Source organism: Anolis sagrei, chromosome 7 (assembly GCF_037176765.1).
Source record: "Anolis sagrei isolate rAnoSag1 chromosome 7, rAnoSag1.mat, whole genome shotgun sequence".
Classification (NCBI taxonomy): Eukaryota; Metazoa; Chordata; class Lepidosauria; order Squamata; family Dactyloidae; genus Anolis; species Anolis sagrei.
In genome coordinates, this window is record NC_090027.1 from 17,922,434 (window position 1) to 17,940,853 (window position 18,420).

Consider the following 18,420-nt stretch of genomic DNA (forward strand, 5'->3'; position numbering starts at 1 on the left):
TTGAGTCGACAGTGCTCTCTGAATGTAGGTGAACTACAACTCCAAAACTCAATTTCAGTGTCCACCAAACCATTCCAGTATTTTCTGTTGTGCCAAGTTTGGTTCAATTCCATCGTTGGGGGAGTTCAGAATGCTCTTTGATTGTAGGTGAACTACAAATCCCAGCAACTACAACTCCCAAATAACAAAATCAATCCCCCCAACCCCACCAGTATTGAAATTTTGGCATATTGGGTATTTGTGCCAAATTTGGTCCAGTGAATGAATATACATCCTGCATATCAGATATTTACATTACAATTCATAACAGCAGCAAAAATTACAGTTATGAAGTAGCAAAGGAAATAATTTTAAGATTGGGGGTCACCACAACATGAGGAACTGTATTAAGGGGTTATGGCATTAGGAAGGTTGAGAAACATTGGTTTAGCTCACTGGTGAACTGGTTGAGACTGGAGGAGACATTAATGTAATATAATATATTGTATATACATAAAATATTGATAATATTATAATGTTACACAATATAATACTAATAATGATAATATGATATTATAATCATATATTTATATTACATGTAATATTACTATTTTTTTCGTGCCAGGAGCGACTTGAGAAACTGCAAGTTGCTTCTGGTGTGAGAGAATTGGCCATCTGCAAGGACGTTGCCCAAGAGACGGCCAGATGTTTTGATGTTTTACCATCCTTTGTGGGAGGCATCTTTCATGTCCCCGTATGAGAAGCTCATCCGCGCTCTCCCTGGATTCGAACCTGTGACCTGTCGGTCTTCAGTCCTGCCAGCACAGGGATTTAACCCATTACGCCACCCAATCGTATAATACAATATAGTAATATTTAATACTGATATTGTGCTATGCTAATAATATAGTATATTGTATGTACATCTAAGCTCATCAGTTGGAACCAAACTTCTGAAGGACAAAAAATTTATTGCACTACGTTGGAAAGAACACTGCCAAAGCCTCCTGAATCGCAGCTCCAATGTGGACGAAGAGGTTCTCTCACAAATCCCACAACAACAAACCAGGGATGAGCTTGCAGCACTGCCTAGTTTGGAAGAAGTCAGCAATGTTATCAGCCAACAAAAAAATAACAAAGCCAGCGGACCTGATGGGATCCCTGTTGAAATCTTTAAAGAGGGAGGACCTGAGCTAACACAACAACTCCACCAACTCATTGAAAAAGTGTGGGTGACTGAGTGTATATACTGAGAGTATATACAAGATATATATCTTGTAAGCTGTTCTGAGTCCCCTTCGGGGTGAGAAGGACGGCATATAAATGTCATAAATAAATACATTGAAAAACTAGAGCAAAATGTGCCTGCACAAACAAAGTTGTGGAAGTTGAACAAACTTTTCCCCATGTTCTTTATGACAGAAGCAATTCGGAAATGACACTGACAGCCCAGGAGTGACAATTGTGTTACAGCATAGTGTGATTTTCTATCAAAAGTGTTCCTGGAAAGCACAGAGTTGCAATTTGGCACACTTTTCAACTTTGGTCTTGTTCCCTGGAGAGGAGTCGGAAAGAGCAGAACTTCTCTCCAGGATGAGAAAAGGGCTTCTAATGGAAACAATCCCCCTTTGAGTGAGATCCAAAAGAACCTGGAATCCCCCAAAGCCCCCCATGTGAGCCCCAGAGGAACAGAAGTGACGCATCCCTCTGAACAGGAGGAAGAAATTCAGCTCTGAATGGGGCGCATCTCCCAATGCAGTTGAATACTACTTCCACTGCCCTGGCTCAATGCTGTGCGGATGCAGTTTGAAGAGAAAGACTTCTCTGATAAGCATCCCATAGCATTGAGCTCTTTGTCTTGAGACGCGAGTGGGTGCATTGAGATGCGAGTGGGACTGGAGAAGGGAAGGGAGAGAGAGGCGAATGGTCTCACTGCAAAAGTGTTCCTGGAAAGCACAGAGCTGCAATTTGGCACACTTTTCAACTTTAGTCTTGTTCCCTGGAGAGGAGTCGGAAAGAGCAGAACTTCTCTCCAGGATGAGAAAAGGGCTTCTAATGGAAACAACCCCCCTTTGAGTGAGATCCCAAAGAACCTCGAATCCCCCAAAGCCCCCCATTTGATCCCCAGAGGGACAGAAGTGACGCATCCCTCCAAACAGGAGAGAGAAACTCAGTTCTGAGTGGGGCGCATCTCCCAATGCAGTTGAATACTGCTTCCACTGTCCTGCCTCAATGCTGTGCGGATGCAGTTTGAAGAGAAGGACTTCTCTGATAAGCATCCCATAGCATTGAGTTCTTTGTCTTGAGATGCGAGTGGGTGCACTGAGATGCGAGTAGGATTGGAGAAGGGAAGGGAGAGAGAGGCAAATGGTCTCATTGCAAAAGTGTTCCTGGAAAGCACAGAATTGCAATTTGGCACACTTTTCAACTTTGGGCTTGTTTCCTGGAGAGGAGTCGGAAGGAGCAGAACTTCTCTCCAGGATGAGAAAAGGGCTTCTAATGGAAACAATCCCCCTTTGAGTGAAATCCCAAAGAACCTCGAATCCCCCAAAGCCCCCCATTTGATCCCCTGAGGGACAGAAGTGACGCATCCCTCCGAACAGGAGAGAGAAACTCAGCTCTGAATGGGACACATCTCGCAATGCAGTTGGGCACTGAATCATAGAATCAAAGACACTGTTTCCACTGTCTTGGCTCAATGCTGTGTGGATGCAGTTTGAAGAGAAGGACTTCTCTGATAAGCATCCCATAGCATTGAGCTCTTTGTCTTGAGATGCGAGTGGGTGCATTGAGATGCGAGTGGGACTGAAGAAGGGAAGGGGGAGAGAGGCGAAAGGTCTCATTGCAAAAGCCAAAGGAAGCTCCTGTTTCCCGTCCCCATGCTCACCGTTGGTGCTGGTCAGGTTGCCCAGGTCAAGGAGGCTAAGGCCGGCGTCCGAGGAGGAGTTGAGGCGGAGTAGGAGCTCCGAGGAGTTGCCCAAGGCGTCCCCGGCTGCTAGAGAGTCGGCGAAAAGGTTCATTTGCAGCAACGTCTGGAGCAGGTAGCGCAACATCCCGGCCGCCCCTCCGGCCCCACGACGCCGCCTGTGCCGGCATCCGAGGAGGAAGAGGAGGAGTGGGAGGAAGCAGAGTAGTAGAGCAGCAGAGCCGCAGCCACCCCCAGCAGTGCCCGCCGCCGGCCTCTGCAGCTTCCTCTGCACCTCCTGGCTCGCCCGCCTTCGCAGAGCTCTCTCTCCTCTCCCCTCCTTCTTCCCTTCCTTCCTTCTCTCCTTGGGACTGGTCTCCCTCCTCCCAGGCAGAAAGCAGGTGCCGCCACCAATAAATGTTTAATTATCGGATTAATAACTCTCCCTGGAGAGGTGGGGAGGGGGCGAGGGGGTGGGGAAGAGGCGCCCCTCCCTTCCCACCCCCTTCTCCCCCCTTACACAACACTCCCCTGCCCGCCTTTGCTCTCCAAAGTAAGGCAAGGATGGAGAAAGGAATGGGAAAGAAAGGGTCGCGTTTAGGAAACAGTCATGGAATCCTAGAATTGGAAGAGACCTCATGGGCCATCCAGCCCAACTCCATTCTGCAGGAAAATTGCTTTCAAAGCACCCCCAACAGATGGGCATCCAGCCTCTGCTTCAAAGCCTCCAAAGATGGAGCCATCACTACACTCCAGGGCATAGAGTTCCACTGCTTAACAGCTCTGCCCATCCAGCTTCTGCTTCAAAGCCTCCAAAGATGGAGCTTCCACTACACTCCAGGGCAGAGAGTTCCACTGCTGAACAGCTCTTCCCATCCAGCTTCTGCTTCAAAGCCTCCAAAGATGGAGCTTCCACTATACTCCAGGGCAGAGAGTTCCACTGCTGAACAGCTCTGCCCATCCAGCTTCTGCTTCAAAGCCTCCAAAGATGGAGCTTCCACTATACTCCAGGGCATAGAGTTCCACTGCTGAACAGCTCTTCCCATCCAGCTTCTGCTTCAAAGCCTCCAAAGATGGAAACTTCATTACACTCCACGGCAGAGTGTTCCACTGCTGAACAGCTCTGCCCATCCAGCTTCTGCTACAAAGCCTCCAAAGATGGAGCCTTCACTACACACCAGGGCAGAGAGTTCCACTGCTGAATAGCATGTACAGTCAGCAAGTTCTTAGAATCACAGAGTGGGCCATCCAGTCCAACCCCCTGCCAAAAGGCAGGAAAATCGAATTCAAAGCACCCCCATCCAGCCTCTGTTTAAAAGCCTCCATAGAAGGAGCCTCTACCACACTCTGGGGCAGAGAGTTCCACTGCTGAACAGCTATACAGTCAGTAAGTTCTTAGAATCATACAATCCTAGAGTTGGAAGAGACCTCATGGGCCATCCAGTCCAACCCCCTGCCAAGAAGCATTCAAAGCACCCCCGACAGATGGCCATCCAGCCTCTGCTTCAAAGCCTCCAAAGACGGAGCCTTCACTACACTCCAGGGCAGAGAGTTCCACTGCTGAATAGCATGTACAGTCAGTAAGTTCTTTGACTCATAGAGTTGGAAGAGACTTCATGGGCCATCCAGTCCAACCCCCTGCCAAGAAGCAGGAAAATCACATTCAAAGCACCCCCAACAGATGGGCATCCAGCCTCTGCTTCAAAGCCTCCAAAGATGGAGCCTTCACTACACTCCAGGGCAGAGTGTTCCACTGCTGAACAGCTGGTACAGCTGGTCAATAAGTTCTTAGAATCATAAGAGTTGGAAGAGACCTCGTGGGCTATCCAGTCCCAACTCCCTGCCAAGAAGCAGGAAAATCGCATTCAAAGCACCACCATCCAGCCTCTGTTTAAAAGCCTCCATAGAAGGAGCCCCTGCCACACTCCAGGGCAGGGAGTTCCACTGCTGAACAGCTGGTACGTTCAGTAAGTTCTTAGAATCATAGAATCATAGAGTTAGAAAAAGACCTCGTGGGCCATCCAGTCCAACCCCCTGCAAAGAAGCAGGAAAATTGATTTTTTTAAAAAAAAATCTCTTTTTTTAATTTCTATTTCTTGTGTATTCCACTCTTCGTTACTCACTTTTGATGTATATACTTACAAAATTCAATAAAAATTTAAATTAAAAAAAGATAATTGCATTCAAAGCACCCTCCACAGATGGCCATCCAGCCTCTGTTTCAAAGCCTCCAAAGATGAAGCCTGCACTACACTCCAGGGCAGAGAGTTCCACTGCCGAACAGCTGGTACAGTCAGGAAGTTTTTCCTCATGTTCAGGTGGAATCTCATTTCCTGTAGTCCAGAGGTCCTCAGCCTTCCTCTGGCCACGAGCAATTCAATCTAAATGGCCTTCAGTGTTAGGCAGAGTCATTGGTATCCAAAGAGTTTTGATGCGAGTGGGCTGGGAACTCTGCTCCAGGTTTTAGTCCAGCGTTTCTCAACCTGGGGGTCAGGACGCCCTGGGGGGTTGCAAGGGGGTGTCAGAAGGGTCGCCAAAGATTATCAGAAAACACTGTATTCTCTGTTGGTCATGGGGGCTCAGTGTGTGAAGTTTGACCCAGTTCTATCATTGGTGGGGTTCAGAATGCTCTTTGATTGTAGGTGAACTATAAATCCCAGCACCCACAACTTCCAAATGTCAAGGTCTATTTTCCCCAAAATCCATCAGTGTTCGCATTTGGTTATATTGAGTATTTGTGCCAAGTTTGATCTAGAACCATAATTGTTTGAGTCCACACTGTTCTCTGGATGTAGGTAAACTACAACTCCCAAACTCAAAGTTGATGCTCACCAAACCCTTCCAGTATTTTCTCTTTATCACGGGAGTTCTGTGTGCCAAGTTTGGTTCAGTTCCATCATTGGTGCAGTTCAGAATGCCCACAACTCCCAAATGTCAAGGTCTATTTTCCCCAAATTCCATCAGTGTTTACATTTGGTTATTTATTATTTACTTCATTTATATACCACTTTTCTCAGCCCTTGGGCAACTCTAGTTTGATCTAGATCCATAATTGTTTGAGTCCACAGTGCTCTCTGGATGTAGGTGAACTACAACTCCAAAACTCAAGCTTAATGCCTACCAAACCCTTTCAGTATTTTCTGTTGGTCATGGGAGTTCTGTGTGCCAGGTTTGATTGAATTCCACTGCTGGTGAAGTTCGGAATGCTCTTTGATTGTAGGTGAACTATAAATCCCAGGAACTACAACTCCCAAATGACAAAGTCAATCCTCCCCCAACCCCATCAGTATCCAAATTTGGGTGGATCTGGTACTTGTTCCAAATGTGGTCCAGTGAATGAAAATACATCCTGCATATCAGATATTTACATTCCAATTCATAACAGTAGTAGAATTACAGTTATGAAGTAGCAACGAAAATAATTTTATGGTTTGGGGGTCACCACAACATGAAGAAAGGGCATTAGGACGGTTGAGAAACACTGTTTTTGTACTTTCAAGGGGCTCTTGAAGGTGCCAGACTTTAAAGAAGGGAAATGTATTCAGCACTTTGGACAGTTCCTTCATTCTGAAAGGCAAAATAAGGTCCCCATTCCAGCCCTGTAGAAATAAAATGGGAAATGGACTTCTGCTTTGTCTACAGAAACCTCCTCAAGTTCAGTCTCTCACTCCTCCAGCTTCAAATGAGAATTTTAAAAAGATCCAGGAAAGTGCCTTCCCTGCCAGTCAGAGTGGCTTGAAGAACAAACAGTCTGGTTTGGAAGAAAGCAGGCTGCAGTGTTCTTGCTTCCCAGCTGCTTCCCTGGTTCTTGCTCTCAAGGAATGGCGCACGTGGCAACCGCGTGGCAGCCCTGTCCGTGTCCACCCAGCCGCACACCTCTGCTGCTATGCGCCAGAGTCAGCATTTCCATGTTTCATCGTAAATGTCATCACTGCTGTGGGATGGCTGAAGAGGGAGTCCTGTACAGCACAGCAGAAATGTGACAGGTTGCAAGAGATAGCGGCTTCCTTGCAATGCGGAATGATCAGCTAAGAAACTCACTTTTGGACTGCTTTAGAAGGAATATCAGTCTTTTGTAGTAGGGAGGGAAGGAAGGAAGTAATCTAGCAGCACTTTTAAGACCAGCTCCTTTATATTTTAACATAAGCTTCTTGTGCAGTGATGAAATGAAAGCAATGGGTTAATGAAGACATTTAAAGAGAAGTTGTACTATCCCTGTAATAGGCAGTGCTCTCACTGCCTATTACAGGGAAAACCAACTGATCCCTAATCCATCTAAAACACAGACATGTGCCTTTCACCTTAAGAACAGACAAGCATCCCGAGCTCTGAGGATTACCTAGGAAGGAATCTCACTGGAGCATTGCAGCGCTCCAAATACCTGGGAGTCACTTTGGACCGTGCTCTGACCTACAAGAAGCACTGCCTGAACATCAAGCAAAAAGTGGGCGCTAGAAACAACATCATACGAAAGCTGACTGGCACAACCTGGGGATCACAACCAGACACAGTGAAGACATCTGCCCTTGCACTTTGCTACTCTGCTGCTGAGTATGCATGCCTAGTGTGGAACACATCTCACCACACTAAAACAGTGGATGTGGCTCTTAATGAGACATGCCGCATTATCACGGGGTGTCTGCGCCCTACACCACTGGAGAAATTACACTGCTTAGCCGGTATTGCACTGACATCCGCCGGGAAGTAGCAGCCAATAGTGAAAGGACCAAGGCAGAGACATCTCCAGCTCATCCCCTGTTTGGGTATCAGCCAACACATCAACGACTTAAATCAAGACATAGTTTTCTTAGATCTACAGAGACACTCGCTGGAACACCCCAGCAAGCGAGAGTCCAAAAGTGGCAGGCCCAAACCCAGCATCTCAATCCATGGGGGATACTAGATGAGAGACTCCCCCCTGGGCACTCAGAAGTCTGGGCGACTTGGAAGGCGCTGAACAGACTGTGCTCTGGCACCACGAGATGCAGAGCCAACCTCAAGAAATGGGGCTACAGGGTGGAATCCTCGGCATGCGAGTGTGGAGAAGAACAAACCACTGACCACCTGCTGCAATGCACCCCGAGCCCCGCCACATGCACAATGGAGGACCTTCTTGTGGCAACACCAGAGGCACTCCAAGTGGCCAGATACTGGTCAAAGGACATTTAGCCAACTACCAAGTTTGCAAAATCTGTGTTTTTCTTTCTTTCTCTTTTTAATCTGTGTGTTTGTTTTGTTCTGTTAGAATTGTAATACAATGGTATGGTTGCTATGACACGACAAATAAATAAATAACTATCCCTGTTGCAAAATACTGTATATACTCGAGTATAAACCTAGTTTTTCAGTGCCTTTTTTAGGCTGAAAAAGCTCCCCTCAGCTTATACTTGAGTCAAGGTTGTTTATTATTTTTCTCTATTTCATTTTTATTACATATATTATTTTTCTATATTTATTATTATTACATTTATGTTATTTTACACTATTACATTTGTGCTGTCACACGCTGGGCCTATAGCAATTGGCTTTTGAACAGGACGTGCTCTTTGTGCCCAGCAGGAAGCCGGGGTGCCTCAGTTGAGAGGCTCTAAGGATTGTCCTATAAAAAAGTCTTTAGAAGCTTGAAAAGTTTAACAAGGTCCTTTAGTATTGCTTAGGTCTTCAACAAAACAATCAAATACTTCTCAGATCTTCAACAGGTCCAACAAATACTTCAAGGCTTTGAATCAAATCCCATCACCCTCAGTCAGCATAGTCAAGTGATGAGTTATGATGGAAGACTACTGCAACGCTCTCTACGTGGGGTTGCTTTTGAAGACTGCCCAGAAGCTGCAATTAGTCCAACGCTCAGCATCCAGGCTACTAACGAGAGCAGGGAACAGGGAGCATACAACTCCCTTATTGCGTCAGCTCCACTGGCTGCCAATTAGCTTCCAAGCACAATTCAAAGTGCTGGTTTTAACCTACAAAACCCTATACAGTTCCGGCCCAGTTTAGCTGTCCAAACGTACTCTCCCCTATGAACCATCAAGAGTATTAAGATCTTCTAGAAAGGCCATGCTCTTGGTCCCGCCACCTTTGCAGGCACGTCTGCTGGGAAAGAGGGAGAGGGCCTTTTCTGTGGTGGCTCCTCAGCTATGGAATTCCCTCCTGAATGAAATTAGATTGGCCCCCTTCCTCCTGACCTTCAGGAAGCTAGTGAAAACTTGGCTGTGGAACGAAGCTGTTGCGGAATGATGTCCAAGACCGGCAATCGACCAAAGTTACTGACCACAATATATGAACTGAATATACGGACTGAGTTGGACATGATTTTATCTTGGTGAATGGCTGTTATGTAATTTATCCTATATGTATTTGTTAATTTTAATCTTGATATATGATGTTTTGGATTTTTGGTGTTAGCATTGAATCCTTGCTTTCAGCTGGTCTGAGTCCCTCTACGAAGGTAGAGAAGATCGGGATATAAAAGTTTTAAATACATAAATAAATAAGGTGTAGTCCAACCATTTGCGAAGGGACATGACTCCTCTATTCTCTGCACATGTTGTGGCTCCATTACCATCTACTGCAATATTTCATTTATTTATTTTTTCCCAGAGCAGAAATTATTTTAATAATGTTGTGTTTTTCACCAGCTTCTACAAATGTATGAAAAGACCAAAAACAATCAGCTGCCATTCCAGTGGTTTGCTTTGCACAGCATCCGAAACTCTGTCCTTGGAGGACATTTTTGTAGCCTGAGAAATCTTTAATGTATTTTATTTCAAGATTAATATAGTTTAATTGAACACAGAAAGAGAACCAAAGAGAGTTAAGGAACCCTAAGAAGAGTGTTCGTGTTTACTACAAATCCCAGAATCCACCAGCCAGCACAACCAATGGCCTATTTATTTATTTGTTTATTTATTTGGGGCATTTATAGCCGGTACTGGAGCCCCCGGTGGCGCAGTGGGTTAAAGCACTGAACTGCTGAGCTTGTTGATCGAAAGGTCGCAGGTTCGATTCCGGGAGCGGCATGAGCTTCCGCTGTCAGCCCTAGCTTCTGCCAACCTAGCAGTTGGAAAACATGCAAATGTGAGTAGATCAATAGGCACCGCTCCGGCAGGAAGGTAATGGCGCTCCATGCAGTCATGCTGGCCACATGACCTTGGAGGTGTCTACGGACAACGTTGGCTCTTCGGCTTAGAAATGGAGATGAGCACCACACCCCAGAGTCAGACATGACTGGACTTAATGTCAGGGGACTACCTTTACGTATAGCCCGTCCTATCTCACCTCTGCAGAGGGACTCAGGGCGGCTAACAACCGGCACAGCATAGTGCCCACAATAAGAAAAGCATAAATATACATAATATAATAAAAATGGTATAAAAACAATATAAAAACATTAAATACAATGCCAAATTCAGTCATAATCCTAAAAGCAGTCCATCATAGTCCATTAAAACCATAACTTTGCCAGCAAGTCAGTCTAGTCCGCAATGGTCAGCACAACCAATGGTGTAGGGAGCATTGTAGGAGTTGCAGATCAAGAAAGTAACTTTTCCCAGCTTTAGATACAATTCATAGAATCATAGAATCAAAGAGTTGGAAGAGACCTCATGGACCATCCAGTCCAACCCCATTCTGCCAAGAAGCAGGAATATTGCATTCAAATCACCCCTGACAGATGGCCATCCAGCCTCTGTTTAAAAGCTTCCAAAGAAGGAGCCTCCACCACACTCCGGGGCAGAGAGTTCCACTGCTGAACAGCTCTCACAGTCAGGAAATTCTTCCTCATGTTCAGATGGAATCTCCTTTCTTGTAGTTTGAAGCCATTGTTTCGTGTCCTAGTCTCCAGGGAAGCAGAAAACAAGCTTGCTCCCTCCTCTCTATGACTTCCTCTTACATATTTATACATGGCTATCATATCTCCTCTCAGCCTTCTCTTCTTCAGGCTAAACATGCCCAGCTCCTTAAGCCGCTCCTCATAGGGCTTGTTCTCCAGACCCTTGATCATTTGAGTCGCCCTCCTCTGGACATATTCCAGCTTGTCAATAAATATCTCTCTTGAATTGTGGTGCCCAGAATTGGACACAGTATTCCAGGTGTGGTCTAACCAAGGCAGAATAGAGCATGGGGAGCATTACTTCCCTAGATCTAGACACTATGCTCCTACTGATGCAGGCCAAAATCCCATTGGCTTTTTTTTTGCCACCACATCACATTGTTGGCTCATGTTTAACTCGTTGTCCACAAGGACTCCAAGATCTTTTTCAAATTGGAAGAAAGTGTTGTAGAAAGCTACTAGGAGGTTATTTTATGTATTTATTTATTTATCATGTCAAAAGCAAATTTGGAATGCAGTTATAATGTATTTAAAATACCACAAACAAATTTAAAAACTTGGCATTATAAACAGACTTATGCTGCATAGAATTATGGAAAAATTAAACCCATTTATGATCCCACTGCAGGCTGGTTTCAGGAAAAGGAAAAGCTGCACATCACAAATGCTAAACCTGACTCAGCACATAGAAAATGGTTTTGAAAGGCAGCCGATTACGGGAGCTGTCTTCATAGACCTGTCAGCTGCTTATGATCTTGTAAATCATCACCTCCTCCTGAGAAAAATGTATACTATCACAAAGGATTACCACATCACCCGCTTCATAGGAAATCTTCTACAAACAGGAGCTTTTTTGTTGAGTTCCAGGGTCAGAGAAGCAGATGGTGGAAACAGAAGTACAGCCTGCCTCAGGAGCAAGCTTGCTCCATCAAAGTTTAGCCTTTACACAAGTGATCAGCCACTGGCAAAAGGGACAGAGAGTTTCATCTATGTTGACGATTGTGTCATCACAGCTCAAGCAGAGAGTTTTGAAATGGTTGAACAGAAGCTCTCTGAAGCTTTAGGTGCTCTTACTGCCTATTACAGGGAAAACGAGCTCATTCCTAATCCATCTAAAAACACATGTGCTTTTCATCTGAAGAACAGACAAGCATCACAAGGTTTGAGATCACCTGGGAAAGAATCCCACTAGAACATTGAAGCAAGATACCTGGGAGTTACTCTGGACCATGCCCTGACTTACAAGAAGCACTGCTTCACTATCAAGCAAAAAACAATATCATACAAAAGTTGAAAGTATGCAGAGGGTATTTTCTGGCTGTTGGTGTTTAGAGATTCTACGAAATCTGAGGCTATTCCCTGTATCTTACAGAGTGAATTTGTGCCCCAAATTAAGTACTGGTCAATGCTAGCCTTGTGAATTTATGTTGTTTCAAAAGCAACTAAATTCTAGTGGCAACTGGGAAGAAAGTGGAATTTCTGCTTGAGCCCTCTTACGCTGTTGCCATCAGACTGACACAAAGAAACTTCCTTCATCTTTTCTCCTCCCTTTGTAGCAACTCTGCGGGCTGCATTCTGACAGATCCCTTACAGCCTTTGAATGCCAATGATCTCCATCTCGTGGAATTTAAAATTCCTGTGGAAAAGAAGTGGAGTGGGGATGCAAGAGGAATCACTCAAGAGCCGAGGCTGAATCTGGAGATCAGACCCAATGCAGAGTTGACAAGCCAAGAGCGGCAGTGAGAGCAGCAAAAGCCACACTTTAACCTTCTTCCATTGACACAAGAGTGCAAAGGACATGTGCGATGATTCTGGGAGTTGTTATACCGCGGAGCTCACTAGGTGGCACTCTTGGATATCTCCTCCCCTTGGCACACCAGCCAAATCCATCACCAATTTTGGAGAAGCTAGAGCTACCTTGGATATGATTTGGGCATTATTCCTGAAAGTTGCATAGACTTCCTTTGTGAGGAAAGTGCTAGAACCATTGGTTATTTATTTATTTATTTATTTATTTATTTGCTAGCCATCCCCTGCCACGCGTTGCCGTGGCCCAGTTTGGTGATCTGGAAAATAAAGTAATGAGAAAGTGTTGATTTCTAATATATGTAATTTCTTTGTGCTTGTGGGTAAACAGTATTTCCTGCTGTTTCTTTGTCAGTGTTGTAGAGATTGTCTGGTTTGCCTACTCCGGAACATGCAACATATCATTGTCCTTCTTTAAGGGTCCCTTTCAAATCTATGATACTATATCTCTCTCTGTGTGAATCATATATATATCTATGGCTGGATGGCTGTCAGGATGGCTTTGATTATGTTTTCTTGCCTTGGTGAAAGAAGTTAGACTGGGTGGCCTTAAGTATTTTCTATTGGTCATGGGGGTTGTGTGGGAAGTTTGCCCCAATTCTGCCCTTGGTGGGGTTTAGAATGCTCTTAGAGTGTAGGTGAACTATAAATCCCAGTAACTACAACTCCCAAATGACAAGGGCTATTTCCCCCTAACTCCATCTCTGTTCATATTTGGGCATATGGAATATTCGTGCCAAGTTTGGTCCAGATCCATTATTGTTTGAGCCCAAAGTGCTTTCTGGATGTAGGTGAACTACAACTCTCAAACTCAAGGTCAATGCCCACCAAACTCTTCTAGTGTTTTCTGTTGGTCATGGGAGTCCTATGTGCCACATTTGGTTCAATTCCATCATTGGTGGAGTTCAGAATGCTCTTTGATTGTAGGTTAACTATAAATCCCAGCAACTATAACTCCCAAATGACAAAATCAATTTTTTTGAGTGATAGTCGCTCCTTTGTTTAGGAAGTATCTTGTGGCCAAATTTGGCAGCAATTCATCCAGTGGTTTTTGAGTTATGTTAATCCCACAAACAAACATTAGATTTTTATTTATATAGATTTACCATATTTATATACCACCTTTCTCAGCCCGAAGGCAACTCAAGGTGGTTTACAGTTGGCAATCAATGCCCCCAACAGCATAAAATGTAATTAAAAACATTAACATATAATACAAGCCATATAAAAACAGTAGAAACAATAAAAACACAAGTCCTCAGCGTCTCATTACTAAAATCATTTTCAAGTTGCATCGTCCAATTGTTCCATTAGCCTGATACACTGCATTTGCAAATGCTTGCTCAAAAAGCCAGGTTTTAACTCTTTTTCAAAATGTTAGGCGGGACGGGGCCGATCTGATATCCCTAGTGAGGGCGTTCCATAGCTGAGGGGCCACCGCTGAGAAGGTCCTGTGTTTCGTTCCCACCAATTGCATCTGTGAAGGAGGCGGGACTGAGAGCAGGGCCTCCCCAGATGATCTTAAACTCCTAGCTGGTTCAAAACTGGTTAGAGCAGGCAAGGGCAAACTTTGTCCCTCCAGGTGTTTTGGACTTCAACTCCCACAATTCCTAACAGCCTTGGGCCCTTTCCTTTTCCCCCTCAGCTGCTTAAGCGGCTGAGGGGGAAAAGGAAAGGGCCCAAGGCTGTTAGGAATTGTGGGAGTTGAAGTCCAAAACACCTGGAGGGACAAAGTTTGCCCATTCCTAGGTTAGAGTCTTTCCTTTGAGGCAGGAAAAAATCCTGTTGAGAGATGGCACCCTTGGAGTTGTAAGGAATAGGATCTTGGTTTACTTATGAGAATACAGCTGAGACTAAACATTTACACTCCTGCAGGGAGCAATTCTGTATTCATTACCCTCAACAGAGGGTGATTCATCACCAAATAAACTGTTTTGGAAGATGATTCCTCCAGCGCAACTGTTTATGTATTCACAAACTGATAGTTTTACTGATCTCATATGCTGTCACTTAGTGTTTGCTTAACACACAGGTAGAGCAGGTGTGACTCATAATTAAAGCATGCCCCCTGGATATTACCTGATGGCAGTGGCTCATGTGATATCTTAATATAATGTGCCAAAATGAGAAAACGCTGTACTCCATCAATGACTGAGGTGGTTTTGCTGGCTGATAAAGAATAAGAGAGGCTACCGCTCAGTGACAGAGCACATTGCCTGTGAACAGAAAACACCAGGCTCATCTCTTTAATAAGGACATCTTAGCAGGTGATGAAGAAGACCATCTGTCAGAAATCCCAGAAAAACATGGCCTTTCAGAATAGCAAGACGGAGATAGAAAAAATGGAAAGCCCTGCAGTATATCCCCACTACACAAGTCATATGGTTTAATACTGTTTTAACTGCTATGGCTCTGTCATATGAAATTCAGGTATGCACAGCTTTGGTGCTTGGAAGTCTTCAAAGTCATAATTCATAGAAAACAGTTCAGTGTAATGTAAAATTATTAAATTGCATAGCTCAAGTAAAGGTTAAACCCTTGTGCCAGCAGGACTGCTGACCAAAAGGTCGGTGGTTTGAATCCGGGGAGTGGGGTGAGCTCCCATCTGTCAGCTCCAGCTTCTCATTCGGGGACATGAGAAAAGCCTCCCACAGGATGGTAAAACATCCGAGTATCCGGTGGGCAATGTCTTTTTATTTATTTTATTTATTTATTTACAACATTCCTACCCTGTCCTTCTCAACCCCTGTGAGGGGACTCAGAGTGGCTAACACTGGCCACAATTCGATGCCATAATATCACAATATACAATAATATAAAAACCATAAATACAAAATAGATTAAAACAATAATCTATGCTTCCTCTTCATCTTGGAAAGAAGTGACGAGCGGAGTGCCACAGGGTTCCGTCCTGGGCCCGGTCCTGTTCAACATCTTTATTAATGACTTAGATGAAGGGTTAGAAGGCAGGATCATCAAGTTTGCAGACGACACCAAATTGGGATGGATAGCCAATACTCCAGAGGACAGGAGCGGGATTCAAAACGATCTTGACAGATTAGAGATATGGGCCAAAACTAACAAAATGAAGTTTAACAGTGACAAATGCAAGATACTCCACTTTGGCAGGAAAAACGAAATGCAAAGATACAGAATGGGGGATTCCTGGCTCGAGAGCAGTACGTGTAAAAAAGATCTTGGAGTCCTCGTGGACAACAAGTTAAACATGAGCCAACAATGTGATGTGGCGGCAAAAAAAGCCAATGTGATTTTGGCCTGCATTAATAGGAGCCTAGTGTCTAGATCTAGGGAAATAATGCTACCCCTCTATTCTGGAATATTGTGTCCAATTCTGGGCACCACAATTCAAGAGATATTGACAAGCTGGAATGTGTCCAGAGGAGGGCGACTAAAATGATCAAGGGTCTGGAGAACAAGCCCTATGAGGAGCGGCTTAAGGAGCTGGGCATGTTTAGCCTGAAGAAGAGAAGGCTGAGAGGAGATATGATAGCCATGTATAAATATGTGAGAGGAAGCCACAGGGAGGAGGGAGCAAGCTTGTTTTCTGCTTCCTTGGAGGCTAGGACGCGGAACAATGGCTTCAAACTACAAGAGAGGAGATTCCATCTGAACATGAGTAAGAACTTCCTGACTGTGAGAGCTGTTCAGCAGTGGAACTCTCTGCCCTGGAGTGTGGTGGAAGCTCCTTCTTTGGAAGCTTTTAAACAGAGGCTGGATGGCCATCTGTCAGGGGTGATTTGAATGCAATATTTCTGCTTCTTGGCAGGGGGTTGGACTGGATGGCCCATGATTCTATGTTCTATGATTCTATGAATAACATTAAACAGTTATAGTAGCCATTTCCATTATCATAACAATCGTCATATGGTCCAATTCAATGTCCAAGTGCCATTGTGCCTGCTAGCCAAAAGCCAAAACCACGATTTCAATTTTTTCCTAAAGGAAAGGAGGGAGGACACCAATCTAAGCTCACTGTAGTTTATTGAGAAAAGCAAAATCAAAACAAAGAAATAGAAATGCAATAGTTCCATAGGCAAAACAGAGACTTAAATGTAAAGGCACAGTTCCCATGATCAAAGGAAAAAACATGAAACATAATCCCTTAGCAATGGTCAAACAAAAGTCCATGGTAAACAGTTGAAAACAAGACCCAGATCCCAGACTCAGGAAACCAGTAGCATGCTGCGAAAAGCCAAGGAAAATCTCCAAAGTTAACATGGGAAGAGCAATGTTGGCCTGACAACAACTGCCTGTAAAGACTAAATACCCTTTGTGAACATGAAAGCATTGTGTTGACCTTGGGCACCTTTGGCTTCTCGCTTGCTGGCCAAGGGAGTGCTTCTCCGAAGCCTTAATTACAATCGGGGTATAGGGTGGCAATCTGTGCCATCCTATATCCATGTCCAAAACCTGATTGTTTTGGACATTATTTGGATTTTTCAAATGTTTCCTTCGTCAAATTCATTTTATTCTATGAACATAGGAGATATAACCCAAGATTCCTTTGAACAAGCCCTATGAGGAGCGGCTTAAGGAGCTGGGCATGTTTAGCCTGAAGAAGAGAAGGCTGAGAGGAGATATGATAGCCATGTATAAATATGTGAGAGGAAGCCACAGGGAGGAGGGAGCAAGCTTGTTTTCTGCTTCCTTGGAGACTAGGATGTGGAACAATGGCTTCAAACTGCAAGAGAGAAGATTCCATCTGAACATGAGGAAGAATTTCCTGATTGTGAGAGCCGTTCAGCAATGGAACTCTCTGCCCCGGAGTGTGGTGGAGGCTCCTTCTTTGGAAGCTTTTAAACAGAGGCTGGATGGCCATCTGTTAGGGGTGATTTGAATGCAATATTCCTGCTTCTTGGCAGGGGGTTGGACTGGATGGCCCATGAGGTCTCTTCCAACTCTTTGATTCTATGATTCTATGATTCTATGATTCTATGATTCTATGATTCTATGATTCTATGATTCTATGATTCTATGATTCTATGATTCTATGAACTGCTGGTGGATCTTAAGTCTCTGCCAACTTAAGTGAACCAGAGGGCAAAGACCAGATATAGCAGAATAGCTAGACAGTGAATGACACATCCATCCAGGAAATTAATCATCAGGGCAGAGCTGTGTCAGGTGTTGCCCTGCAGTCCCTGTGGACCTAGCTAATGGCGTTATGCAAAAAAAGTGGTGGATGTCTCCTTGTAAGAAGTCATCAAAGTATTAAGGGTGGCATAACTTGAGGCTACTCTATGCATTATGCTTACAGCTTGGGAAAAGTTATGTTCTGATGAAGGTCTTAAATCAGAAAACCTATTTAATCTATCCACTGAATATATCCATTACTCCCAAATTGCCATCTCAGACAATATTTCAAGTTTGCTAATTCTTTGAGCCCATTAGCATCTAGTTCTGACAGCTCTTTAATGTGCCAGAACATCTCAGGTCTATCATGGAATGAAATAAAAGGGGCAGCTGGTCCCCAAATGAGACCCATCAGAGAATACCCCAAGATGGCTCTCTTTGGGAACTTGAATTTTAAGTGAGTTGCTGTGACTGTGGAATGGCATGTGGCAGACTGAACCTGTCTCATTCCACCTTGGGCATGGGCACATTTCCAGCCTGTCAGATAGCCCCATACGAACAGGGAAGGAATCCCAGTCCTCCCAGCTTCTCCTGCGCTAAGGAGAATTCTCCAGATGTTCAAATGGCAGATAGTACAGCCTGGCATATAACTCAAGGGAACTGTATGTCTCTCTCTGATTTGAAAGTGGCTGTCATTATGTGTTAATTAGGGAACTCTGAAGAGAATTCATTGTTAAGGGTCCATTTCTGAACAGAACCCATTGGGAACAGCATTTTAACAGTGCCATTGTCTCAATTAAAAAGG

General features: G+C 44.4%; 1 protein-coding gene across 2 annotated transcripts in view; it reads right to left on the minus strand.

Moving 5' to 3' along the window:
• The window catches only part of ROBO3 (roundabout guidance receptor 3), a 385,628-nt gene extending 382,383 nt beyond the window's left edge, over positions 1-3,245 (minus strand). The window contains exon 1 of one of the 2 annotated variants that reach the window (XM_067470700.1): positions 2,867-3,245. In XM_067470700.1, coding sequence (XP_067326801.1) covers positions 2,867-3,032 — 166 coding nt within the window. In that variant the 5' untranslated portion in view covers positions 3,033-3,245. The remainder of the gene's footprint in view (positions 1-2,866) is intronic. The other variant, XM_067470699.1, reaches the window with a different exon arrangement.
• Between the last annotated feature and the right edge of the window lie 15,175 nt (positions 3,246-18,420).